We start from the raw sequence: 27,647 nt of genomic DNA, 5'->3' as shown, positions 1-27,647 counted from the left end.
GACGTTTCTAGGAAATGGTGAGACCTTGTAGTTGTCTCTAATTTCGCTCGGTAGGGTAATCACATGCTCGAAATAGGGAGATGGGGAGATATTAGCTTCGTTTAGGATTAGTCTACCGGCTTTGGACGAGGATAGGCGTAGTATTTGCGCCATAGTCTGAGCCTCGATTACTTCGTCGATGTTGTTGTGCATTCCTAGCTGGTCAACCTTTGATGTACTTGCTCTCTGTGGAATGCCCAAGATCTGTTTGATGCTCTTGCGAATGAGTGTGTTTAGTTTCGTCTTTTCTATTTTCGTCCAGTTGTGGGCAGAGGCGACGTAATTAATGTGGCTTTGAATGAATTCTTTGGGCATGGCTATCCCATGAACGATGTCATACTCTGTATATGTAGATGATGTGCAGCTTGGTTTTAAATCATACAACTTAACTATCTGCGAACGCCATGTCCAGCATGCCTTAAATAAAGTGGCGAAATGAGCTGAAGAAAACGGTTTCAGGTTGAGCCCACAGAAAAGTACATGCATTCTTTTTACGAAAAAGAGAGGAACAGTACCATGTCCTGTTATTGAGCTCTCGGGTAGCAGATTACCCGTAAGTGCCAAGCACAAGTTTCTCGGCATCATATTGGACTCGAAACTGACATTCATCCCGCATATTAAATACTTGAAGGCTAAGTGTCTTATAACAATGAACTTATTGAAACTTCTATCAAGCACAACATGGGGCAGTGACAGAAAATGTCTTTTGAACTTGTCGGCTCACGTCTTGACTACGGCGCTATAGTATATCAGTCCGCTACACCAAGTGCTTTAAAGATGTTGGATCCTGTCCATCATTTAGGAATCCGCCTCGCGACTGGAGCCTTCAGGACAAGCCCCGTACAAAGCCTTTATATAGAAGCAAATGTATGGTCACTTCATCTGCAGAGATCATATAGCAGTTTTACATATTTCCTTCAAATAAATTCAAACCCGAACATCCCTATTATTCATGCATAAACGATATTACCGCTGCCATACTCTTCAATAACCGACCTGCAGCGAGAAGGCCGTTCTCTTTGCGTGCAAGAAACCTTAGTGAGGAAATGGGTGTTCCGGTGCTTGAAGCCTTATGGAGCCTTATGGCTCCAGCGAAAATATTACCGCCATGGCAGTGGCAGCTGATAGAGTGTGACACATCCTTTGTAGAGGTCACTAAACATGCACCAGAGACACATATCAAAATGCATTTCTTGGAGCTCCAGTACAAGTACTCATGCACAGAGTTTTACACAGACGCTTCTAAGTCGCATGCAGGGGTGTCCTACGCAGCCATTGGTCCACCCTTCTCGGAATCCGGTGTACTGCACCCTGAAACGAGTATATCTACGGCTGAGGCCCATGCACTTTTGTCTGCTGTGAAACATATCAGAAAATCAAATCCCCAAAAAACAATTATATTTACAGACTCCTTAAGCGTCGTAAAAGCCTTGAAGTCACTCTGTAAACACAGAAACCCCGTACTTACTGAGCTCTATTCCATTCTCTGTAGAGCGTATATGTCTAACCAGCATGTCATTATATGCTGGGTACCTGGCCATAGAGGCATCGAGGGGAATGTACTAGCTGACGAAATGGCTACATCAATCACCTCGCAAGCTATTATTCCTACGGCTGCTGTCCCTGTCATAGATCTGAAGCCTCTCTTACGGAAGGATCTGCGAAGCCACTGGCAACACTTGTGGGACAATGAAACAAATAATAAGCTCCATTTGATTAAGCCAAGGATAGGTTTCTGGCCCCCCGTTGCAAAAACAAGACGGACTGATGTCCTATTCTGTAGACTCAGGATAGGACACACATATGGTACTCACAATTTTCTGCTTACTGGCAACGACCCTCCTACCTGTGTTAGATGTGGTGAAAGGCTCACCGTCCTCCACGTCCTCATTGAGTGTTGGGAAGCCGAAAGAGAAAGAGGGAAACATTTTCCTCTAGCATACCGTTATTCTCTCCCTTTCCATCCATCTATGTTTATAGGCAAAGAACCCCTTTTTACCACCAAAGCTGTCCTGGATTTCTTGAAAGATGTGATCTTGCATGTTAATAGCCCAAATGTTTCGTAGCACGTCCTCTCTACAGAGGATGGTGCTGTGATATTAGTCTTTGTACAGCACACGCCTTCAGGTCCTTGCGCTTCAAGGAATCTGTTAGGGCAGTAGTGCTTTTCGAATTTTTATCCAAATGACTAATCGTACATCGCAACTCTTTTACAGTGCACCTTTCGCGTCCTTGGCACACTTCATAGTCATTGTCATAGTTTTATTACATGTAGCTCTTACACACTTTACAATGGCCATCTTTTAGGCCTCTTTACAGCCCCATAACATTCATTGCTCGTAATATATTGCTTGACTTTGATATAATTACCATTGGCTTGGTGCTCTTTGGCCAAACCTGGCCCTTGCGCCATAAAATTCCACACATCATCATCAATCCTACATTCATACTACAAGTCCTTATTCGGTAGACATTAAAATGAATTGTAGTACTGCCATAATGGATGAACTAGAGCTAACTCATTTCCACCATAAATTACCGTGGCTGTGATAAGGCCGCTTTGTACACTAAAGCATTGTGGAAGGGATTGCACAAAGTTTGTTCAATCTACTCAGGCGTCACTTGACATGTTTGACTGTTATAGTCAACATAGTTTTTTTCCACCACCACTAAATTCAGTGTTGTTTCATTGTATACTGTCCTTTCCTTTAGAAATATTGTTTTACATTGTGGTTCAAACGCTATCTGTAACACCCCAAATGCACAAATATAGTTTTCCAACTTTGAAAATATAAAATTGCATGAATACACACGTGCTTGTAGCAGGACGCGTTACTCCACACGTTTGAAGTTCTTTAGGCTGAAAAGTTGTGAATTAAAACCAAAAGCTGCATGATAAAAGCAGTATTGAAGTTTGCTTACAAGAACATTTCTTTAACTAGGCCAGCTGACAAAATATAATTGGGCGCTGTCTTACCATCCATCTGGTTGGGCACTCCAAATAGCTGCGAGAAATGTGACTTAAGCCCTTCATTCAATAAAAGCACTATTCTAAGCCAACACCATGAATAATGCACTTGTGAGATTTCGAAAGCCTTTCAAAAGATTGGTTGCTCATACATAAGTTCTCATACATAAGACTTTTGCATACATAAGACACATTTTGCATATTGGATGTCTTAGAAACTCCATTGTTTGGGGTTATGTTGTCCATCTTCTTTTGTTTGTGCTCTTTAAGGAGGGTGAATCAGAAAGTCTTTGCCCCTATTTTTTTAATCCAAATTACAGCTGTAAATGCCAAGTCAGCAAAACGCTTCCCAGCGGTCAACCTTTCTTGGACTGGCCTTACCTGCCGGTAGCTCCACGGCACAGTGCTGCTGTCAGTTTTTGAAGATGACGGTTGTGCTTCACACGTTCACAGCACATGAGCAGCGAAGTGTGATTCATTTTTTATGGAGCATGGACGAAGGCTCATCGAAATCCACAGGAATATGCAGCTGGCAGTTATCATTCCACACTGTCACGTCTGCTGGCTGCCATCAGGTGAAAATACAGGGGGATTCACGATGTGGACAATGCGGTTATCCACAACAATGTGAGGCCACATGTGGCTATCTGAGCTGTGGACAAGCTCCGGTCATTTCACTGGGAGAATCTGGGCCACCCACTATACAGTTCAGACCTTGCCCCTAGTTATTTCCATGTTTTCGATTCGCTGAAGAAGTCTTTGGCAAGACAGCGATTCAGTGCGTAGCGATGAAGCCAAGACAGCAGCCTGATGGTGGTTCCACAGTCAGCTGGATGAATTCTACCACAGGGGCATCTCAAATTTAGTGCTTCGAAGAGACATACAGACAAAGAACTTTATTGATGGTCCTGAGGAACCGCGTTAGGGTACCTCCCTTTTCAGAACAAATGTCTGAACCGGTGTGGGCACTATGTGGAAAAATAGTGTAAGGTACATAGAATAGTGTGTATATTTGTAATTACCTGTATGTACCTTATTTTGCATAATAAAAAATAGCGGCAACGACTTTCTGATTCTCTCTCGTATATTACTACTAAGATGTAGCTGCACTTGCACTGTCAGTGCTATATTTGGTACCTTGTGTGGTTTCAGGCTAGTTCATAATCCTTCCTTCTCCTTTCAGTATGTATTTAAATGCCTTACTTTAACAAGCAATCATCTATAACTTCCACTAAGAACTTGTTTCTTTTTATTCACATAGCAATTATACAGACACTCCAGCCACACTCGCATTGTCATCTGGATGTGTGTGTGTGTGCATGTGTGTGCAAGCTCACACGCTGTCCAGGCCACGGGCAGCCCACTTCTGGTGGCAAAAAAAGAATGCAGAACTGGCATACACCAAACATACAGCGTTCCTTTACTGAACACAAATGTGCTGTGCTGCAGCAATCGCATGTGAAGGCAGGAATAAAGTACTTTGCAGCATGGGCAACTCTTCATGAGCATATCTGATGACACAGGCATAGGTACAGGGAATATTAATTCAGTTCATTAAACTTAGAAGTGCAGAAGTTTAGGCAAGTTTGTGTGACTTCATGCTATAGCTGCACAATGCAAAAGAAACTTGGACGTGAGCTGAGGAAAGGACAGGACGAGTGCTGACTTCAAACTGATATTTATTGCACACAAGAATGGAAAAGGAAAACAAGAGTAACAGAATGCATGTGCGGATAAAGGGTTCAGGAAGGCAACACACCGGATTTTGCATCAGGCTCACATCATTCTTGAACAGAATCAGTGACAGCTGGCTAATACATGTGTCGGCATTTCTCTGAATTAGGAAAGCTTCCACTATCTCTCGTGTTAGTTGATCACCGTACTTAGAAACAACTGTGGCATCTGATGGAATTTGTTCACATCTGCATTCATGACAGTGTAATGCAAGGTGAGTGGTGGTGCTCTTTCAGCCAAATATTTATGCACACAGCTTTAGTGAGTGGACTCAGGCATGTCCAAATGTGACAGTACCCCTCCTAATCATCATCATCGGCAGCAGCAGCCTATTTTATGTCCACCGCTGGACGAAGGCCTCTCCCTGTGTTCTCCAATTACTCCTGTCCTGCACCAACCGATTCCTCCTAGCATTCACAAATTTCCTCATTTCATCGCTCCACCTGGTCTTCTGCCGTCCTCGACTGCGTTTGTCTTCTCTTGATACCCATTCTGTAACCCTAGTGGTCCAACGGTTATCCAACCGGCGCATTACATGACCTGCCCAGCTCCATTTTTTTCTCTTGATGTCAATTAGAATATTGTCTATATACCCGTTTGCTCTCTGATCCAAGCCGCTCTCTTTCTGTCTCTTAACTTTATGCCTAGCAATCTTCGTTTTATCGCTCTTTGCGTGGTCCTTAACTTGTTCTCAAGCTTCTTTGTCAGTCTCCAAGTCTCTGCCCAATATGTCAGCACCGGTAAAATGCACTGATTGTGTGCCTTCCTTTTCAGTGATAATGGTAAGCTTCCAGTTAGGAGCTGACAATGTTTGCCATGTGCGATCCAACCCATTTTTATTCTTCTATGAATTTCCTTCTCATGATCAAGGTTCCCTGTGATTAATTGACCTAGGTAAACATACTTCTTCACGGACTCTAGAGGCTGACTGGCGATTCTGAACTCTTGTTCCTTTGCCCGGCTATTCATCATTATCTTTGTCTTCTGCATATTAATCTTCAACCCTACCCTTACACTCTTTCTGTTAAGGCCCTCATTCATTTGTTGTAACTCATCTGCATTGTTGCTCAATAGAACAATGTCATCAGCAAACCGATATTCGCTGTTGATCCTTACTTCTAAGCCTTCCCATTTCTTCCAAGCACTTCCAAGCACGCAGTGAATCGCATTGGAGAGATTGTGTCTCCTCTTCTGACCTCTTTCTTTATAATGACCTTCCTACTTGTGTAGAATTAAGGTAGCTGTGGAATCTCTGTAGATATTTTCCAAGATATTTACGTAAGCGGTCTATAGTCCTTGTCTATGTAATGCCTCTATGACTGCTGGTATCTCTACTGAATCAAATGCCTTTTCGTAACCTATGAAACCCATATAGAGAGGCTTATTGTACTCTGCGGATTTCTCGATTACCTGATTAATGGCATGGATTGTAGAGTATCCCTTCCTGAAGCCAGCCTGTTCCCTTGGTTGGCTAAAGTCCACTGTTGCTCTTATTCTATTGCAAATTATCTTGAATATTTTATATAATACTGGGAGTGAGCTAATGGGCCTGTAATTTTTCAATACTTGAATGGCTCCCTTTTTGTAGATTAGTATAACGTCTGCATTCTTCCAGTTTTCTGGGACCCTTGTAGTCAATAGACACTTCATACAGAGAGCCGCCAGTTTCCCAAGCAATATGTCTCTTCCATCTCTGATTAAATTGACTCATAGCATTCACCAATAGAAATAACCACTAAGTGCCCCAGCAGCATATCTCAGCAGACTTATTGGGAAGCTATCCCTTGATTTTGACAGGAAGGTGCTCTGATGGTTTCTTCTCAATTTTCTTTTTCTATCCTTTTCTATTTTGCATCATAGTCCTGCCTTTCGTAGTTGCTTTTCTTTCCACCCTCAATTAGCCCCCATACTATTGCGGACACAATCTAAAGTTGTGCTAACTCAGGAAGCCATGCCTGTTTGGCCAGGGAAAGCTGCCAGTTGTGCTTTCAGCTGTTGCCAGTAGAAAAGCACTACTCTATTCTGAAATGGTCCCTCTTCGGGCGGTCAGAAATCTTTTTTTGTGTGTAGTAGCTGTACATTAAAAAATTGCAAATGTTTTTCTACGCTTTTCAGACACTGTATATTTTCACTTGCCAGCATTGGACAACCCAAAGCGAACTGTTTTTGGAATATCATGCTATCGACAGATCAATGCAGAGGCAAGTCTAGCATTCTTATTCTTTATGACGTCATAATTGCAATAAATTTGGTAAATTTTTTTTTGTTAGCTCAGAAACCATTCCACTAATAATGCACTAATCTTGTAGATACTGTACAAGCTTCAGCTGGCTATAACTTCTTGCCAAATATACTATAATTGCTATAGCTGACAGGTAATATTAAGGTTATGTTTCTGGCTGTGGTTTATTGGATTTATGGTGCAGGTGTTAAAGCTTTCTCAAAGTTTATTTTTTAGTGATGTGCATTGATCATTTGTAGATTCTTGTTATGCGAGATGGTCATATCAACTGCAGCATTTTGACCATATTATTGTCAATTGATGAATGCTGCTGTCTCAAAAAACAAACAGGCTAGTGCGAACATCTGACAATTGTTGGGAGCCAGGTTAACAGATTTGTGCAACAGATTTGTGCTCTGTCACTTATTTATTATTTGACGATACCCTTGATCACTGTGGACCAGTTATATAATCAGTGGCATACCGATTGGGGAGTTTGAGAGGCTGTGGCCAACCCTCCTTTCCCTTCCCCCTAAATGTAGATGTTTGTGTGACTCAAGTAACTCTTCTGTTGAATTGGTCATTAATAATTGTAGGAAGTGCAGGTGCACATATAAAACAAAACCAAGCATGTAATAAGATGGGTCCTAGGCCAATATGTCAAATTAAATTTTCATTTTTGTACATGCAACTGGCACTTCTAATGACTTGTATATACTATAATATATGTATATATATATATATATATATATATATATATATATGAGTGAATCCATGTCGAAAAACACAACAAATATAATTTATTTCGGCCTTCGGCCAGGGTCTGGCTCTTATCAAGAATTACTTTACAGGTGCATGACAGCTATTTCATACCCTTTGGGTGAAGCATTACTGCAACTAGTTGTGCAATGTTGTAACGCCGCTGTATGTGAAGGTCATATAAGAGCTGTCATGCACCTGTAAAATCATTCTTATGAAATGAAATCCTGACTGACGGAAATTCTGAGTGCTCTAATGATTGTAATGCAGTCGGCCTTTCAACTTCTGATAATACTGCACATATGTGTATAATGAAAAGTATAGTATCTTAAATTGGCTGTCATGTTGTAGTGCTGTGACTACAAAGTTTTGCTACTTTTGAGAAAGTAACCATTTGACAAGCATAAGTGTGGTTCAATTCTTCTTAAAAGCTTAAAGTAAGGAAACAAATATGGTGTAAGATAATGACTGCATACTTTTTATAATAACAACAGGGAGCTCTGACAGGCATCACAGCAGATGCCTCCCGAAACTTGTATGGGCTTGTTTCTTTAGTGACTAATATAGGCTCATTAGGGTGCTCTAAGGTCGCAGTGCCATTACAGAAATGTCATTGCACAGCCAAATGTCAATATGACAAAATAAATATAAAATTTGGTTGCATGTGCTTTATTTTAATAAAGTATTCTGCTGCTATATAACAAAACCTGGCACAGTATCAAATATAGCCAAGCAAATTTCTTTTTTTTACATGTGGCTCAAAATATGTATTATTTAGCGAAAATGTCAAATACAGCTCCTAACCAATTTTTCAGACACGTTCAGACCTGCACGGTTATTCGATGTAGGGGCACCGCCACCAGGAATGTGCCATGAACAAAGTTGTCACTACGTCGACTCAGGGTGCTGAACCGAAACTTTCATTGCCATCTGTGGACATTGCAAAGCCATGGTGGTTAGGCCTAGCAGCCTAGGCCAAACCACATCTGTGTATAGCTGTGGCAAAAATGCGCCAGCCTTGCATCTTCTTTCTTGAAAACTCTGTCATGCTATGTTACACTAATAACATGCATGCTCTTAGTGACCTGGAAGTACTGAGGTGCAGAAATAAAGAAATGAAAGGTACGCAGGATGGCTGATGATTATTGTTGGGGGACAAGATAAGTTCCGTGTCACATGTACGTACACTTCTGACCTCAATTGGAGCTGATCTGGATCGGATTTCTTGCTCACAATCAACAATGGTCACTGCTACACGGTTTAAAGATATGTGGTTAAATTTGGACAATATTTCAGTTTTACAGCTTACTATTGCTGATAGAAATGTTCTTAAATGTTTTTTATTGAGCTGCCTTCACTTTTTGTTTTTAGCATATTAAGAACACTGCACTAGAGGGGCAGACCTGTGAGCTGCGATCGCGATCAGCCTACGATCGCGATCAAGAAAGATGATTGCGATTCACAGATTGCAATTGTGATCTGACAGTGACCATGTAGGAGCACACGGATCCGGATCAAACTTAATCTGGATTGCCCCGATCGCGATAAGAAGTGCACGTGTGACAACGGTATTAAAGTGCGCAGCCTCTTCCACGTCTGGAGAATCCTAAGGGGACTGTACTCAGCAAAGAGTAATTGTAAGTGGCACATTTAAGACGGGCATGTGGTGTTTTTGACCAGCAGTTTGGCTTGGTTGGACCACAGGTGGCGAGCTAATGTGCTGATCACGTGTGATCGCTTGGTTGTGTATTAGCAATGATGTGAAACGTGTGTATGTAATTTATTGTTCCCATGCCTTGTATCGACATGGCAAGCTGCAGACGGGCAATCAAAATTGGCCAGAGACTCTTTACTGGCTCATCGGAGGCAACATAATTGCGATTTTTTTTCACTGGTATCAGCATATATGCTTATAGCAAGTGTTGGATATAACAAAGGTATTTTCATGTTAGATTCAATTTTGTTATAACGAGGTTCGACTGTATTTCCCGTTAGTGTGACTTTGCTCTGACCTATAAATTTAGAATTTAACAAGCATTTCTTCCTCTTCAGTGCAAGGTGTTGTCTTTCTGCTCCTGTAGGCTCTGAAAAAAGAAATAAGATTAAATTAATTAATTTTTTACAAGGTTAAAAACACAGACGTTGCCATTATTCTTACTGCTATTATGCTAGTGTTGTTTTGCAGCGCTTGGTGACGGATAATGTTGAAGCTGAATCAAGGTGAAAGGTGGTGACGGCCACGCAAAAGAAGATATGAAACTACTGGAAGAAGACAAACACTGAGTTGTATGAACAAGGACTTGTGCGAAAGACTGTCTTATGCCCCTACCACATGGGCACAGAAGATGGCATTAACTTCCCGATTCCTTAAGATTTAATGTCATTTGCATGGTGCCACATGGGTAAATCAAATGACATTTGCCTTAATGCCATTCCTCACCGAAGGTGTTCGCCAGAACTCATTCCACTGAGAAATGCGTACTCTCAACAACATAGCTTGCTCAGTGTGGTTTACTTAAATTATTTGAAATGGCATCATATTTAGCTGGAAACAAATGTTTCAGGTATTTAAGCCATACAGCCCACATAAACAAGCACATGATGCTTTATATCAAGCAAAAAAAAAAAAAAAACAACAAAGAAAGAAACAAACAAAGAAATATTAGAAGAGATGTTGCTGCAAGCAGAGTCATGTTAAATGTTGGCAAGAAGCATGAAGTAAGGAAAAAGATAGGAGGGAGCATATCGCAACGCGATTGAAGCCAAACCTGTCGGCCCAACACGTGATCACATGTCAAAGTGTGCAGTTGGTTTTAGTGTTCCCTCTCTGCAGGCAGGGCCACAGCAGGGCAGCTGAAAAAGTATGCATCAAATAAAGACTACTGACATAGCTACTGGGAACCAAGGATCTTATATACCAACTGGGAACCAAACGTCTCAGGAAATCTCGATTCTTGCTCTGTGATGTCCCCGTAAGAGGTCACGTGTTGAGCCACCACTGTGGCTTTATGGAGTGTTGAATTGCAAAGGCTGGCTGCATGACGTAATGCTCCCTCTTATTTTTTCCTTTCTTCAAGACAACAAGGATGATTTCATCGCCATTGTGTTTCATCAGTTGCAACGTTGTAAAAGACAGCAACAAACTAAAGCTAGTGGCATCATAGTATGCTTATTTCTGCATTTGAAGGCAGATTAAACTTGTAAATGCATTTTTATCTTTCTATTATTAACCCAAAATTGCTCACTTCAGAAGACCCTGTTATCAACATCATCAGGCCAAATGTCATTTAATTTGGACATGTGGCAGCTTTGCCAAAAAAAATGTCCTTCAAGAATTTAAGACCTTAACTACTGAATGCCGCATTCTGTGCCCATGTGGCACGGGTATTAGTCTTCTTTTATGTGGTCAGTATAATTTTTCTTACCTGTACGTGACAATGGCTTATTGTGATCGGACCAAATGCCATCAGGTTTAACTAATGTGGAAGCTGACATACCTTTTCCATTTTCATGCGCACAGATGCTACTGCGGCGAGGTTCAGACGTGACACGCAGCTCTGTGCAGAAGAGTGTATGTGTGCTGAGCCGATTGCCACTGTACGGAGTTATACAAGCCAAGTTGCAGCTGGTAACTCATGCTTACTTTGAAGAGCGAGACTTTAGCCAGGTGGCGCTCCTCAAGGAAACATACCAAAATTTAAATACCCTGCTCTCGTCCGACATGATGCATGGGGGACAGCCCTACCTGGGTAAGGCACATGCCACTTGGCGTGACTTGCTTCATGCTGCTTGTGTTAGGAAGGCTAGTGGTATGCATTATGAGTTGGTAGCAGTGAGTGCTCTAAACAATCAGTAAAGCAATGTTCATTCATAGTCCATGGCCACTAATATGATTAATGATTGTATTGTTTCGTATCTATCAGAATATGCATGAGTATCTTGTAAAAGCTTAGAAAATGGATTTAACTATATTTGAAGCTTAGAACAACAGAAAGCTGAGCTCATTGGTAAGGAATTGTAATGCAAAGAAGGGGTAAGGCGTGCAGACACCGACACAAGAGAAGAGAAGTGGCCAACACGAACGCCAGCATTCCTGTTGTCCACTTCTCTTCTCTTGTGTCCGTGTCTGCACGCCTTACCCCTTTTTTGCATTAAGTATATTTGTTGGGCAATTTATGTCCTGTATGCTAAAACATGCATGCATGAAATAACTCACAAATTTTCTTTTTTTTTTATATCAGCATACTGCTGTAACCTTGTGTATTTTCTGCAGGACTGTCCTCACGTGACCTGATCTTGCATTTCAAGCACAAGGCTGTTCTGCTCTTCAAGCTGCTCCTTTTGGAACGTAAGGTGAGTTGACGGGAAGCCGAGTACATTTGCCGGAACACTTACTTAGAGTGTGGAAACAGTGTGCTGCAAAGCAGCTTTACAGCAAAAACAACCACTACAACTGCAGTATGCAGAAGACACAAAGAGAAAACATTAAGTCTCAGTCGGTGAGCTACACCTGCTGCAAGAATGTTGTGTTGCAGGATTCCATGCTGGCTAGCCATTCCCACCATTTTAGGTAGTATACATAATGCTGTCAATGTTTTCTTTTTGTTATTCAGGTGCTTTTTTACAAGACTCCCGTCAAAGATCTCTGCTCCACTATTCTCACTCTCTGTTCTCTGTTTCCCGGTGAGTGTTCATTGTGCAGTGTATAGTTAAGATGTTAAATTCTAGTATTGCTTGTAGTCATTGGCACATTTGCTTTCTCTAATTAAGCTGTTTGAGTCATATTGCCACATCTGAGTAGTTTTGTTTCTGACCGAAGATCTCTTTCTGCAAAGTGTTGTCTTTAACATGTTACCACTCTTTCATGAGACTTGTTTACTGGATCAGAAGCATTGTGAATGTCTTGACGCGGTAGAGAGTTCAGCCCATCATTATCAGACTGTGCACACCTCAATGCAAGCACCACTAGCAGCCCTGTAATTTATGATGAATGTACATAATAAGAAATAGCCAGACTTACGCAGTATGATTTGATTCGACCATGACCGATGATGCTTGCCACTGCCATCACTTCAGTGTTGCTTTGCAACCTGTGCACAGATTTGCTTAATAAATAGTTCTGCGCTGCTCAATATCTTTTTTTTTTTTTGTGCTTCAGCGTGTATGCTGTTGCGACTCACTGAAAGTGCTATGACAGTGTTCCTCAGCAATTCCCTGAATGTTTTGAAAAAAGATAGAGAGAAGAGTTGCTTGTACTGAACCACCTGTGAACCTGGAGATGGGCATTTTGTTTCCTAAACATACTGCTTATCTTACGTTCAGTTATGGGCCATCAGCATGGTCAGACCTGCTATTTTCAACATTGTTTTTCATAAATTATAATTGGGAATGGAGATTAGCACTGAAATGAGATTAAGTCCTGAATTCAGTTGTAGACTGTGCTTCAGTATTACAGTGCTACTTTGCACTACCTGTTTTCAAGAAATTGAGAATATTTTATTATTTTATATGGATGATCATTAAGGTATGTTTTGTTTGGTTTCTGAAGCAAATTGTGCAAAATTTTTTTATCACATGGGAATGTAGGTGACAGTGTTTGAACTCACTAATGAATGAGGTAACTTGTAGTATGGATATTTGCTGTAATAAAAATTTTAAATAGTGTCTGAAGTACACTGTTAAAGGCTTACTGTTTTCTTAGATTTGCAATATGAAATAAATGCAATTATATTTTAGGAAGGGGCTGGTAATACATGAATATAGAATTTGAATAAAGTTTTATGAATAAATTAAACAATTCAGTAGTAGTTCTTTTTGTAAAAGCAGCAGACATTGAATTAACTGTTTTAAAAGGGAAAGACAAACACCATTTAATTTAAACTGTAGACTGTGTAGAAAGCTAAACTGTTGCTAATATGAAAGGCATGTTTTGTTGTAATGCTTTCTCGGCATTTGTCATGCTGCAGCTTTAATTTTTTTAACACAGCATTAGAGAGAGGAATAGAATAATAGCAAGTGTTGTGTTAAAGAAAAAAGAACTTAGGTACAGGCACAAATACATTTAGCGAAAAAGCACTTGGCAAAGGGCTGTCCTTTTTGATATCACAACTGAGTGACCATATGTGACATGGAAAATGGGCATGGTGCAAGCCACTGAGAGAGGAGAACTTGTAGGCGGCATCTGGTGCTTAGTAATGTAAATATGCAGCATTATACTTGAAATGGACAGTCGTGTTCTTTATCCACCAGGTGATGCCACTGATAAGTATTAGCCACTGGATGAGATGGGCTTCAAATTGTAGAGTGCACTTGAAGTTTGCCGTTTATTCCAACTAAGGGTGTTGCTTGCCCATGCCTAGGAGTGGCAAACATTGCTTGCTCCATGCCTTTTAAGTAAACAACCTGGGAATGTACGGAGCATCCTGTGAGTTTGTTCTGTGTGGCTTTTGTAACTTGTGATAAACAGTGGTGTAAAACAATAGATGTTGTTGGAGCCAATGTTTCCACAAGTTGACTTGTCATATCGGGACAGCAGGTGTTTCCCTTAGCAGCCCTTATGTATATGCATAGCTCAATCTTCCTTACCCTCAATGAGGGAGGAAGAGAAGAACAAGCTGATGCATAGAGTAAGGCAAGGGAATTCAAGATGGTTCAGAAAAAAAAAAAAAGAAGGGAGTGTTAGGTTGTGCTAGTGGGAGAAAAGTTAGGTGTACTGCAGCTGGTGCTTACAAGAAATAGGGGGTACAGAAAAGGACCTGCACATGTAACCAGGCATTGTCAATCTTGCTATCTGTCAATTATGTGTGTGCAGGCATGCTGGAGCAAGGTCTGGAGGAATGCGCCTGCACAGCTGGCCTGCGGCAATTGAGCTCTGAGCTGCATCCCGAAGAACATGATTTCCTTGAAGTCCACTTGAGTCACTCACCTAGCGAGCTGAAGCAGAGCCTGGACACGCTTGCCTCGGAGAAGAACAGGTACAGTTGAGACTGCTTTTTTGCATCAGGCTTTTCATCAGCTTCATTTTGATTTGTTTGTTTGCTTGCGTCGAAAATTTGTGCTGCACAACCGAGATCAATGTGTAGTTGCTGTAGATAACTTGCTTGGTAACATTTCTTCTTCAATGCACCTGTAACCTTGTATACTTTACAATTTCCAAATGTTCTGAAGAACAATTCCTTTAGGTGGCTCACACTGAACCAGATTCTGATGCACTCTATTTGCCAAGCCCAGGCCACCTGATCCATCTTCAGATCAGGTCTAGGAAATGTTCAGGGTATCTATTTGGAAAAACTCGGGGAAAACTCAGGGAATTTGTGCCTCTATCAGGGAAACTTATCTGTAATTTTACTGAAAGGGAACGAAGGTCGCGGTATTGCTGGCTCGAGTAACAGAGAGGAATAGTAACGAATGGTCTTTGACGCCGTGTCGTCGGCTGGAGGAGTTGCCAGAGTACAGTCAACGAGCGAGTTTCCGGACGCCAGATAATTCGGACGGCTTCGCGGCCCCGCTATGCACCACATAGGGTCAATCTAAAGAACGTCTGAAATTTCGGAATGCAAGAACCCTTCGCCGTCAGATTTTCCGTGCTTTTTGTCGTATCCGCAGGTCCGAAACGGCATTAATAAAAGCCACAACCGCCGCCATTTTGATAACCTCAACGCCTCGAACCGGCACACTCGCACGCGGATCCGCTGGCAGCCGTAGCCACCACCGAGGCAATGCTAGGCCTAGCTGATTCGAGGTTCGGTATTAAGCTTCTTGCCGTTCTGTGCCGTGTTTTTCATTGAAAGAATTCGCGCTGTCAGCAATGGCACCCACATAGCCTTTGTGCTCATTGCGATTGGCTTTGAAGTTCGGAAAGGACGGCGCGTTGCATAATGCCGGTTCCCGAAAGTTAGCTTCGCTTCATTACAGCAGCGTTACGCTGTGAAGCATAACAAGTGTGGGAAGGGGCAACTGTCACGGGACACAGTATGTATTCCTTAACTGTTCGCAACTTTCACACACGGTGGCGCCGTCGTGCTGCGGCGGCAGGAAACAATCGAAAGATCATACTCGCCGCTGGCTGCCTGGCTGCCGCCTGTTCGCGTAGCGTATTGGTGTTGTCTACACTTTTCCTTCACTTTTGGTTGATGTTTCAACGCATTAAATAAAAGCTCCCGTGGGACCCTGAAGGACACTTAACATGCTCAGAATGAGCAAACAGAATTAACCGTATTTTCTGCGTGCCGCAATGCAAAAGTTATGTGGTAGGTGATGTGAGCCTTCGCTCATTCCCACCGGCTGTGTCCATGAGGAAGAAATTGATTATTAAGCTGCGGATCGGCAAAGCTGTCACAGAAGCGATGAAGGTTTGCAGTGCGCACTTCATGCCAGAGGACTTTTCTTTTGGAAAATGACAGATGAGTGACGATTACGAGTACTCGAAATCGCGAATAGATGCACCTCCATAAATATGCAGGCATTGCACTATATTATGCACAGGGAAAGAAGTAATGCACAATCTTAACTCAAGTGTGTTGTAGGATGATTGATGCCTGCGTTCTTGCCACTCATGCCTTTGCGGCTACGTTGGAGTGCAAGCATTCTCCGTGAAGCCTTGTACCTGCTTCAAAATTTCTTGTTCTCGCTCATGCGTTCATGCTCTGCAACGCCGGCTTGACATTCCACCATTTTCGAACAGAGAGATGAGTTTCTCATTTGTGCATCGAAGCAAAGTGACGCAGGCGTAGAAGTACCTGGAACTCGTGCTTGTCATCGTCTGCCACTTCGATGCGCGGCTGCAACGTGTGCACCGGCGCGCATGACTGCACTCGTAAGGTAACAAATCCTAGTCCAACAAACGTTAAACTACTATGCAGTGTTCGCGTAGCGAACCCTCAGCTGATTCACGTGTATATTATTTTATATTTTATAAAGATAACTGGAAGAATGAAGCGAGCATTGCCGCGGACCGGTAAATATAGATTATGTATCGCGTGATCTGTCTATAGGCAAAATGCGGTAGGACTGATGCAGGCTGTAAAACTACTGCAAGACTAGCTTGCACAGCACGCATAAGTGCAATAACTAAATTACAAGGGTGAACGGTTATCGTATTAGCTCGCAAAAGCGGTCATATATGGGTTTTTGTTTTCTTGTATTCAACATCCAGCTTTGTGAACACAAGCAGGGATAACTAGACAAGAAATTTTCGCTCACAAAACGCTGCTTTAAGGCTGCTTTTCACGACGCGTCGATGTAAAGAACTTGGGTCGCGCAACACCAGGAAGATTTTTTTTCTCGACACAGTGGCTTATTCAAGCGGTCCAGGTAATGACTTGCAGAGAGCATCACACCGTATAAAAGGTCATGGTACCCGTTCAAAGCGGTCGAATTAATAGAACAGCAAAGAGGAAGCACGGTCACTTCTCTTTATAACACCGTCACGGTAAAACTGAAACCACAGCTCGTGTGGTTGGCTTTGAAGTCTCGAAGTTTGCATGCAAAGGCCTTCAACAGTCACGGACGTCGACGTGCACGCTTTTATGTCGCAGCACACAAGATGACCAGCGTTTAGGACTTCCTCGCCTTCCAGCAGGCTTCGTATACTGCGTTCTGCTCGCCCAATGTGAGCCATTACGCAGGCTAATGACTGCGGGCATGTAAACTGAAGCGACATTTGAACATGAGGACCCGAAACAACATGTCATTGAGCAAGATGACCCCAGCACTGCACTGACTGCTCTAGTTCTTTATCACTCAGACAGCCATGTTGGATTTAAGGTGGCGCTCCCTATAGGCCGTGAAAGTTGCGAATACACACATGCACCAGCCATCTCCTGTTACAGTACGAGCACCTATATGCCTAATAAGTGTACTAGCAGTCCTTCAGAGCTTTTTCGGGCATGCCTGTGGCGATTTGAGCCCTTAAGGGCTGCAAAAGACATGCATTCATTTTCGGACGTTTTTGCGGCCCCTATGGAGTCTGAAAAATTGTACGCTGACTGTACTGTTCAAGAGGATGCTTCAAATAGTTTGTGTGGCGAATGCGCAGCCGAAGGAGAACAAGAAGACATAGGACATACGCATTGAGCAATGAACAGGAAAGGAAGCATGCCGCCGCTTTTTTGAAGGAGCCTGCACTCTAAAAGCAAACTGTTGGCTCACGCCGAAATGCAGGTGTCCCTCATCCAAGCAAAAAAACTCTTTAAGAACAATGGAACACAACACTGAGGTGTTTTGCACGGGCTGAGAGTATATCAGGACAGTTGAGGTTGACTTACCAGCTGTTGTGAGAGAATCTCACTTGTGATAAAGTTCAGCCTCATAACCATTTAGCTTGCTATCAGTTGATAGAAATAGCTCATATTCGAAAATATTCTGTATGCATCTCTTTTTTATTCATATTTGAGAATGTTCGACTCAATTTGCAGTGGGTTTTACTATTTCTTTCGAAGATATTTTATTCACTGTGCATTTTACTAACCCCTCCCTTCTATTTTCTTTTTGAATAAAGTAAACACTACCCCTTACTATTCAAACTGGATTACATTGTTTTTTATTTTTTAACATGCTTACTAGAGAGTGACACCATTAGGCGACATGATGTAGGGAGCCCGTCTTAACATAAAACAAAGTTCTAAGTCACTCAGGTAATATTGCAAAGGCACTCAGGGAAAACCTGGAAAACTCAGGGAATTTGAAATTGTCAGCTTTGTAGACATCCTGAAAGTTAAGCCATGGTATTTTGGTATTGGGCTTGTCACGCTGCCCCATGAACTCAACTGCCGCCTAGGAATCCAGGCTGTGTAAAAACCTGTTACTGTAAGAAATGGCAGGAGCACTTTGAATGTTGCTTCACTGTTATATTGAAAACTGCTGCAGCTCTTATCACTTTGGCAGAGAAATTTTGTTCTACTGCTGTGATACAAGTTCTTTAATTGTTTAATTGATTCCCTGAGGCGGAGCCTCGGAGAATCCAATTGACGATAAAGCCATTTGTTGCAAAACGCACACAAAACTTTTAATGCAACTAGTGTGGAGAGAAACACGTAAAATAAATATTCAATGAAACATTCACAACAAGAAATACCATACAATCAGAGCTATGAAAGTACCAACTGCGCTTGAGTTAGAGGTAGACTATGAATGTGAGCGCATGCAACAGTTCGACGTGGAGGGGCGGAGACGAGGCAAGAAGAGAAGGAGATGAGAAGTGGCGTTGGTCGCACCACAGCGTCGATGTTGTTGATGGATGAGCCAACGACCAGAGCATGGTAGCTCTGGCTTGGAGAGGGGACGCAGGCGGCTTGGTGGCACAGGAAGATGGAGGTGGCATTCTGGCCAGGCAGCTGAGCACAAACTTGGGCCAGTAGCCTGACTGCTCGCACTCTGCTCGCGGGCACAGAAGTTCGCTGGCCTTGGGTAGCAGTCCGTGCTTGGGAAGAGCAGCAACACCTGAGAACAGGTTGGCAGGATGCCCTGGTTGGGTGAAGTCCTGGAGGCTCGGGTCCGAAACCCAACAGCCTGTCTTCAGCTCCTGGTCCAGTGGCCACTCTTCACCCTTGCGTCACTTTCTGGAACTCTCTCACTCTTCTGCCAGTGCACCTCACTTTTCTGCCCCTTTGGTCCATTCATCTCTTCCAGATTGGGGATCCTTGGGTCTCGTTGTTCACCGACAATCGACCCCTGGAAGCTCTGTGGACTTCCCGATTGGATCGCTTTCCTTTTGTTTTTTGTTTTCTTGCGCTATGCATTCTCCTGCCTGATGCACTTTGATGTCATCGTCTTCCACTCAGCACGGCATTCACCTCCACACAAGCAATCTTTGTTGCCTTCTTCTTTCTCTTCTTCCACCATGGCATTGTCTCATGGACTACACACATCACAACTCCATTACCCAAACATCTGCAACAATACCTGGAACAAGATGGGCAGTGTTCACCTTTTGAACTGTTATTTATGCACAGTGCTAGGTCATGCTGTTTGGAGCTATAATGCTACCTTTATGCATTTAGTCCAGTCCATCCCTGTCCTGCCATTAAAGTTTGAGAAAGGCAAGTGTTAAAATCAAACCACAGTTTTCTTGGCAGGCAGTGACAGTGTGTGATTACAGTACTGAGTTACGCTGCCCGACATACACTAAAATACAAGAACATTCTTTTATAATGTTGATCATCTTATAATAAATCTGGTCAGAGTCACACAGCATGGTATATGTTTAGATAAAGACACAAAAGGTAACAACTTTCATTCCTTATTGCAAGAAATGCCTCAAGCATATGGTTTGAGATTACATCCCTAAATTTCTAGATTGGCTTCTGGCTCTGGCAAATGCTAAGTGTTTGCTAGAAGCTGTGTGAATAGTTGTTTCTTTGGTTCCCTGTGAATTCTTTCTTGCTGTTCTTTCCCCTTTGACCAATTCGTGCAATTGTCTTGCATTATTCTCTCATTCTCTAAAGATGCTGAAGAGCCAGAGGTGTCATCGATATAATCTTTCACTACAAAAGCTTTCCGTGTGTGGAGTCTCAGGAAAAAACTAAACTTCTTGCCACCAACACATCCATATTTGAATTTGCGTATGCAGTTAATACTTTGCCATATGTGCACTACATTGTCCACCACTGTTCCTACTTCATAAACAATTCCAGACTATCCAGTGTGCCTTAAATAAACTGGACAATCAGCTTTTTACCCAAGCAAAGGCCCTGGTAGCCTGGCCTCACAGCTCACTAGTCTAGAAAGCCACACAGGTTCTTCTCATGAAGGCGATCGATTTGAGTGCCAAGGTGCATACTGCACCTTGTCTAGTGCGCTTGATTGATCGGAACTCTCATCTTCTCTTTCTTTCATCTCCCCATCCATCTCCTTACATGTGTGGTAGCAAACTGGACAAATCAGGCGTTCCTGCCTTTCCTCCCCTCTCAGGCTTATCTAAATTTCAGCTTGTCTGGTGTAGCCACGAGGAAATTTCACGTTTCTTTGTGAAAACTGTGCCTCAAAAGTTTTTGCTTAGTTATTATGATGCATGCTTTCAAAGCCTTCTGTCGATTGTGGACGACAAGCACTAATGTATGCAAAATATTGGTACTACATTTGAGAGTTGTTTAAAAGCCTCTCAGCTATTGCTGGTTGCTTCTAAAGTGATTCTTAATTCTATCTTTAGAGAAAAAGATTCAAGCTCAGAAGGTCCAGTGAGAGAAGAGCAAGTGCACTCACCCGAAGACTTGAGTCTGCTGTCCAAGACAATTCGGAACTCAGAGTCTAAATGCCTGGCCAAGCGAGCCGAGTCATTTGAAAATGCAACAGATGACGTTAAGCCATTGCCTGTCAGCCAAAAAGATTCCGACGAGAAGAAAGAGAAGACTGAAGCACCACGGCTCTCCTTGGGTTCTGTTGGCAAGGAGTTAATCAGCAAGATTCTGCCAGTGAGCCTTGGAGACATCCCATACCTGAATAGGGTCACCGATGATGCTGTGTTTGAAGAAGAGGACAAACTTGTCTCTGAAATAGATGAGCTCCTAGACTCAGATCCCAAAGAAAAGACAGAAATGAGGCAAGTGACTGCATTTGCACTGCTTTAATAGGTTTGCCGATTTTGCATGGTAGCCTTAGTCGTGCGAGACTCTTGCATGCACTTAAATTTGCTGGACAGAGAGCCCATTTTTAGAATGTAGTACTTCTAAAATGAAATTATTTCTTGTAATTTGTGACAACTATGTCTTCGTACAATCTGTCAGCAAGTGGAACAAGGGCCAATGTTTTCATAGAAAAAAAATTATGCTGATCCTGTGCACTGTGGGAATCAATGTAAGCAAAGCTTTCTGTGCTGTTTGCTTTGATTTACGATAATTAGCGGTGATGTTGACGGCAAGTGTTTCATTTCTTCAATGTTTTGTCCGACACAAGAGTGGTGAGTTGATGTTAAACGTTAGCTTGCAAGCACCATTGCTGTTTGTCTGCATAGTACACAAAACACAAAGGGAGAGGTGTTTGCTTGAGGATGGAAGGAAGGAAAAAGTGTAGAAGGAAAGGCAGGGAGGTTAACCAGTTTAGCTCAACCAATTAGCTACCCTACACATGGGAGCGGGACGGGCGGGAGGAAAGATGGGGAAGAGAGAGAGAGAGAGCACATAACACAGCACACACATCATCAGTTAGATTCATCACTCTGCATGGTACGTGGTACCACTGTCACAGCCGCTTGTCCAATCCCATCTCTTTAAAAAAAACACGAAGGAGTCCCTTTGTCGCCTTCAGCTGTGATGTCTTCTGTCGGCGACATGAGGCATTGTTGTCTGCCATATTTCATAACCTCCAAGAGGGTTGAGCATTGTCATTGCCTCACATGGCACATCGCATTGTGGCAGAATCATTAAACTTAAATTGGATTATGGGGCTGTATGTGCCAAAACGACAATCTGATTATGAGGCATACCGTAGTTTTGCTTAATTTTGTCGTCAAAATTGTGCTTAATTTTGTCATCAGGGATTAATTTTGGCACCGTGGTGTTCTTTAACGTGTCCCTAAAGCAAAATGCAGGAGTGTTTTTTATTTCTCACCTGTCGGAATGCAGCTGCCTCGGTCAAATCTGCGACCTCGAGCAATGCCATAGCCGCAAAGCTATTGCAGCGGGCACAAAAGTGTTGATTTGACTTGCGACCACTTCCGTTGTGTCTAGACTTTGCAGTGTATTTTAATTAATGTGGCTCTGCTTCTGCACACCCTGCATAAGCTGTCCGCTAGACATACTTGCAAGGTTTTATTTTTCAGAAATAGCAGAGATGCACCGTACTATACTTCGAACTAAAGTTTATCCAGAATTTCCTTCCCTTCTCATGTCACCTTTTCCCTATCACCCCCCCCCCATCTTCTATTTGTATGGGAACTGCGAACGAAGAGTGACAAGGCCGGCTCTGCCCATTCTCTGCCTCCTCTCTACCCTTCTCTCTTCCATTTGATCTAGCTTCCCTCTGGACTTGCACGTTGGTAGAAAGGTAAGGCCTTGCGGGGGTCACAGATAATTACAGCTGTCAAGAGGCTAATGGGGCGACAACCCTGGAGCTCCAGAGGGCATTGTACACGTTCAATGCAGTGCGGTCCAAACAAGTTGCTCGTGTCTCTTTTCTTCTCTGCCAGGCTCCTTCCATGTATATACACACTCTGAACCACTCTCTGACCCATACGGTGTGCCCGACAGCAGCAGCCACAGCAGAAGCAGCAGCAGTGGGAAAGTAGAAGCAAAACGCAAAAAAAGCTTCGCTTCAAAATCATGTTGAATTGGGTTCACTGATGATCTCAGAGTTCCTTATATAAGGTTACCAAACACTCCTCAGAATCTGGTGTGCATGTTGCTGTGAACACCAAAATTCATGTGTGTAGTTCTGTTCCACCTCTTGACTGCTGAAGCACTATAAATCACTTGTTTGTTCAGCTGTTTGCTCTAGCATGTGTTCTTCTTTCATTGTTTTGGCATGTAATACTGTAATAAATGTGCTGCTACAATTATGCCCTTGCTTTGGTATTCCATTGAATCTGCTGCCTATGACCAAGAATAACAGTGCTTCTTAAAACTTCTTGAAATTGATGGGTTTCCCAAGAATCATGTGTGGTGACTTCCGTTAAGGGATACTGTCTGGTTAGCTGCATCCTGATTGTGATAGATCCTCGCCACAAGGAGAGGATCTATCATGATCAGGATGCAGCTAGCCAAACGGTTTCCAAAGAGGCAGGGTTTGTGGGAGTTTTGCATTTTAATAGCACCTCAGGGCAGAAGATTGCAGACTTTTGTAGCATACAAATATAGTTAGTAGTGAGCCACTTTCCTATCGTAGAGAAATATATGCTGTTGTAATCAATGTGGCATGATGACAAGAGTTATGATTCACCATTTACAGGTCTAAGTTGGAATTTGTAGAAAGGGAGGACTGTGACACGATGAAATCACCTACAACACCTGTTGCCACTAAAGAAACTGCCAGCTTTCTTGGCAATCGAGGATTCAATTGGAGCAAGCTGCCATCTGCCATCTACAGTCTCACATCCAGGGTATGCAATTGTTCATTGTTATTGTAAGTACATGCTGCATTATGTACTAGAGTTTACACAGATGTTTCCCTCTGCATTGTGCCCATTATTTTTTTGTGAATGTGACAACAAGCTTAATGACCTGTTGCGTTTGATCCCAGATATATCAGGTTCAAAGGGGATTGCGAAATGTTTTGATATATTCATAGCTCAAAATATGATATGCTTATATGTATGAAGTTTATCTGAGATCTCTGCACATCTCGGGCAGTTTCTTGAGGCCGTGAAAAGCGGAAACTTACCGACTTGCTTTTCCAAGGCTGTGTGGAACGCACAAAAATGTTGAAGTGGCTTTTAGCTTGAAGATCATTCGAGTCCATTCCCAAACATGCGTAACTGTGTGCGAGCACGAATGTAACGCGTTCAGTGTGGCCCTGCAAATCGCACAGCAATCAGTCTTGTGTGCAGCTGGCACAATTATGTTTCTGTGAAGTGCCAGTGTGGCATGTGATGGTTTTGTTAAATTCAAAATGTAATGTGAAGATGTGTCCTAGTGATGGTTGGGGTTGCATTCATTTTGGCCACTTGCATACTTCTAAAATGCCGTTCATGGGAAGCCTTTGTCTACAAAAAGACAGACTCGGCGGCGCAGCATCAGTCCGGTTCCGCATCCCATGCCTGGCGCCACTCAATGAAAAGATTGAGTGTCATCTGCACTTTCTTGTAAACCAGAAGTGTTTTGTATATTTTCAGCACAAGAACACTTCTAGATGTAGTTCAGTTATTTTTAAATGCCATTGACACTGGCCAAAAAACAGTTTACTCAAAATGCCAAATAGCAACCACCTTGAAAGCCTTGTGCCAGTCGGTACTGGGCATTAGTTTTAATTCCACTGAACAGGTTCAGAGTGTGGTGTCTTCTTTTCTCTGCTTTTTGGTCTGGCACTCACTGCAGCTGGGGGCCCATCATAATAGTGTAGTTACTAAAATAGGGGGCTATTTTTTATTGCCATGCATGCTATGTGCACAGAGTTGTGCTAGACAGTGATTGGCACGTCTCACTGGGGTGCACAGTAACAATGTAACAATATGTCATTATTCATTGGTCTGAGGCCACTAAAGCAGGATCTACCAAAGCTCCCCCTCCACTCTCTTTTCTCCCCTTGTCAGGCCATGTCAGGCCTAGCGGTGAAACATGGGAAAAAAGCATATGTAATGTAGGAGTCAAAGGAGGAAAATAATATAATAATGAAGCAATATTAAAAAAAAAGATTGTTACAGCACAGGATTTGAACCGAGGGCCTCGCCGTCATGATTGCAATGCTTTTGCATGGTGCCACAATAACTGACGGGAATGTTCTGTATTGCCTGCTGTTGCCCCATTACTATAGTGTTGTGACTATAGCGAGGCGCTCCCTTGCTGTAGTAACTTCCTTTTGGTCACTGCAAATATCTATCTCATCTTTCCTCTTTCACCTTTGAACAGTGCTGCTTTGTGATTCTGTCATTGGCTTTCACAGTTAACTTCCATAGCTGTGCATGGCAGTGTGGTGGGCTTGCAGAGAGCAAATGATGCAGTGGCCCTTAGGACCATTGAGTGAGGATGGTAGATGGCGTCATAGCATTTGGAACCCTGTAGAACACTGACAACAGTGAAATAAATGGGAAGTGGAAGCGGTTTTATCTGCGTGTGCTGTTAACAACTTCACGGCTGCGTCACTGTCACATGTAGAACACTCACAAGCATGCGCACATGCAGGAATCACCATCTGGTGTCACAAAGGGCGGTGCGCCTGGAGCAGGTGATGACAGCGATTTTGCCAGTGAGTTTGATGGGTCAACAACACCATGCGAAGATGGTTCAGGTTTGGTGACCCTCAACCTTGCTGGTGAAGGAGGTGAACTGGGCAGTGTCTCAGACTTGACCAGCCGGGACCCAGATGACCTGCTGCTTCTGCAGAGCATTCCCAAAGTCATAGCTCTGCCAAATCAAGACTGTGGCATGCCACTTTGCATCTTCTCTAAGGCAAGCATCCTCTTTCCACAGAAAGACAGTCTTGGAGCAGAAGCCATTTGGTGCCCATTAACAGCTTCTATGTATTTGCGTTATTTTTCTCACATTTCTAACTAATAAAGTTAGCTTTCATTTTTCACTTTTAAAACATGGCAATGTTAAAAGACATGATAAGGTGACAGGGATGGAAACTAAGGGAAAATTGCTGTAGCTACATCGAACTTCACCAACTATACCCCTACTAGGTATGTATTATCACAAAATAGAGCTTTCAGCTCTTCCTACTGACAGCTCTACTTAGAGCTATTCTTGTTGTAGAATGGAATAACTTGTTGTTGGGCGAGTTGGTGCATATTAGCAAACATGTTTTAACAGCGCGAATAAACTATCATAGCGAGAGCACACAAGGACAGGTGCAGTCCTTGTGTGTGCTAGTGTGCCATTGTGCCGTTGTGCTGATATGTCATTCGAGACTGCACTTCGCAGTCTGTTAACAAATCTTAGAGGTCATAATATACATCACTGCCATTAGTAGCTAGTCTATCAACTCTTCTTTACACTGCTGAACTGACTCATTGTCTTCCACTGCTTGAGTCAAACAGACTGCCCTTCTCAATAATAGTCTCCGAGGGTATGTGTAACATTGAAATAAATATAACTACAGGTGTGTGGATATCAAAATCTTTGAGTATGAATTGAATGTGCATACTTAGCTTCAAATATTGAATAGAATATCAATTATTGATATGCAGTTGCATTTATTAGCAAGATTTTTAACACGTAATTTCTTTGTCTCTTCTTTTGTCCATGTTACATCATGCTGCCCAAGCAAAGTTATGAATCCACACTAACTTGCCCACCTTTCAGTCATTATTTCTTTAACATGTTGGAACACTGCACTTATGTTGCTAACAGTAAAACATATATTAGTAAGCCATTACAGTAAAAGTTTGTATTACACACTATGGTCTCACCATCCTGTGCATTATTATACAGCATCAAGTGCCTGTAAATCCAAGGGCTTTTGGCCCTGTCCCATTTGTCAGTGCATTTTTCATGAAGTGATCAGCTCAGCACTTTAGATAGTGCTGCATCAATAATGATAAATGAGCGAGATAAAAGCTGTGCTGGCACCCACCCAAAACCAACTGTTTGCTATGGCTATTGGTTAGAAAAGAGCTGCAGAAACACAGTGTCTTTCCTTTCCCCGACATTTTGCACTGCATGCAAGTAATGCTCCTTCAGTGCAGCATGTGTGGTTTTCCTTCAGTGTGAGATGTCTGACCGGCTCACTGCTGTCAAAATATTGCATTTGGATGAATACAACACAACCAAAAATATAACATGGGGTTTGAAGAAAAAGAAAGGCACCTATGATTGCTTTAAAGAATAAAAAAATATATTAGTATTATAATGCTAAATAAGGATGTTTAACGCTCTCATACTTCTATATATTCAATAGTGCCCTTTAACATGGGGGCTTTGCATGCAAGCATTGTGGTAATGCCCATCGCAAATCACCCCTCACTCTATGTTGAAATGCTGTAACAAGAGCATGGCGTGCTGAGCAGAAGGGCCAGATAGGCATGCAGTGAGCAGCCAACACGTTTTCATACCTGTCGCGGTGGCCTAGTGGCTATGGTGTTGCGCTGCTAAGCACGAGGTCCCAGCCGCGGCGGTCGCATTTCGATAGCGGCGAAATGCAAAAACACCTGTGTCCCGTGCATTGGGGGCATGTTAAAGATCTCTAGGTGGTCAAAGCTTCCACAGTCCCCCACTACAGCACGCCTCATAATCACATCATGGTTTTGGCATGTAAAATCTTAGAATTTTTAAAATACGTTTTCATAGTGAGGGTGTTGGAGAAATATCACTGTAGTGAATCGGTCTAGTAGGCTTTTAC

The 27,647-nt window shown here is 42.6% G+C and overlaps 1 protein-coding gene across 1 annotated transcript in view; it reads left to right on the top strand.

The window, feature by feature from the left end:
* Positions 1-27,647, top strand: part of LOC142571422 (late secretory pathway protein AVL9 homolog) — a 60,711-nt gene that overhangs the window by 8,270 nt on the left and 24,794 nt on the right. Inside the window, exons 3-10 of the mRNA XM_075679757.1 lie at positions 6,857-6,942; positions 11,242-11,470; positions 11,995-12,074; positions 12,335-12,404; positions 14,533-14,695; positions 20,869-21,258; positions 23,601-23,751; positions 25,490-25,756. Of these exons, the coding sequence (XP_075535872.1) occupies positions 6,857-6,942; positions 11,242-11,470; positions 11,995-12,074; positions 12,335-12,404; positions 14,533-14,695; positions 20,869-21,258; positions 23,601-23,751; positions 25,490-25,756 (1,436 nt within the window). The remainder of the gene's footprint in view (positions 1-6,856; positions 6,943-11,241; positions 11,471-11,994; positions 12,075-12,334; positions 12,405-14,532; positions 14,696-20,868; positions 21,259-23,600; positions 23,752-25,489; positions 25,757-27,647) is intronic.

Source organism: Dermacentor variabilis, chromosome 2 (genome assembly GCF_050947875.1).
Source record: "Dermacentor variabilis isolate Ectoservices chromosome 2, ASM5094787v1, whole genome shotgun sequence".
NCBI classification, from domain to species: Eukaryota; Metazoa; Arthropoda; class Arachnida; order Ixodida; family Ixodidae; genus Dermacentor; species Dermacentor variabilis.
This window is presented reverse-complemented; position numbering and strand designations above follow the sequence as displayed.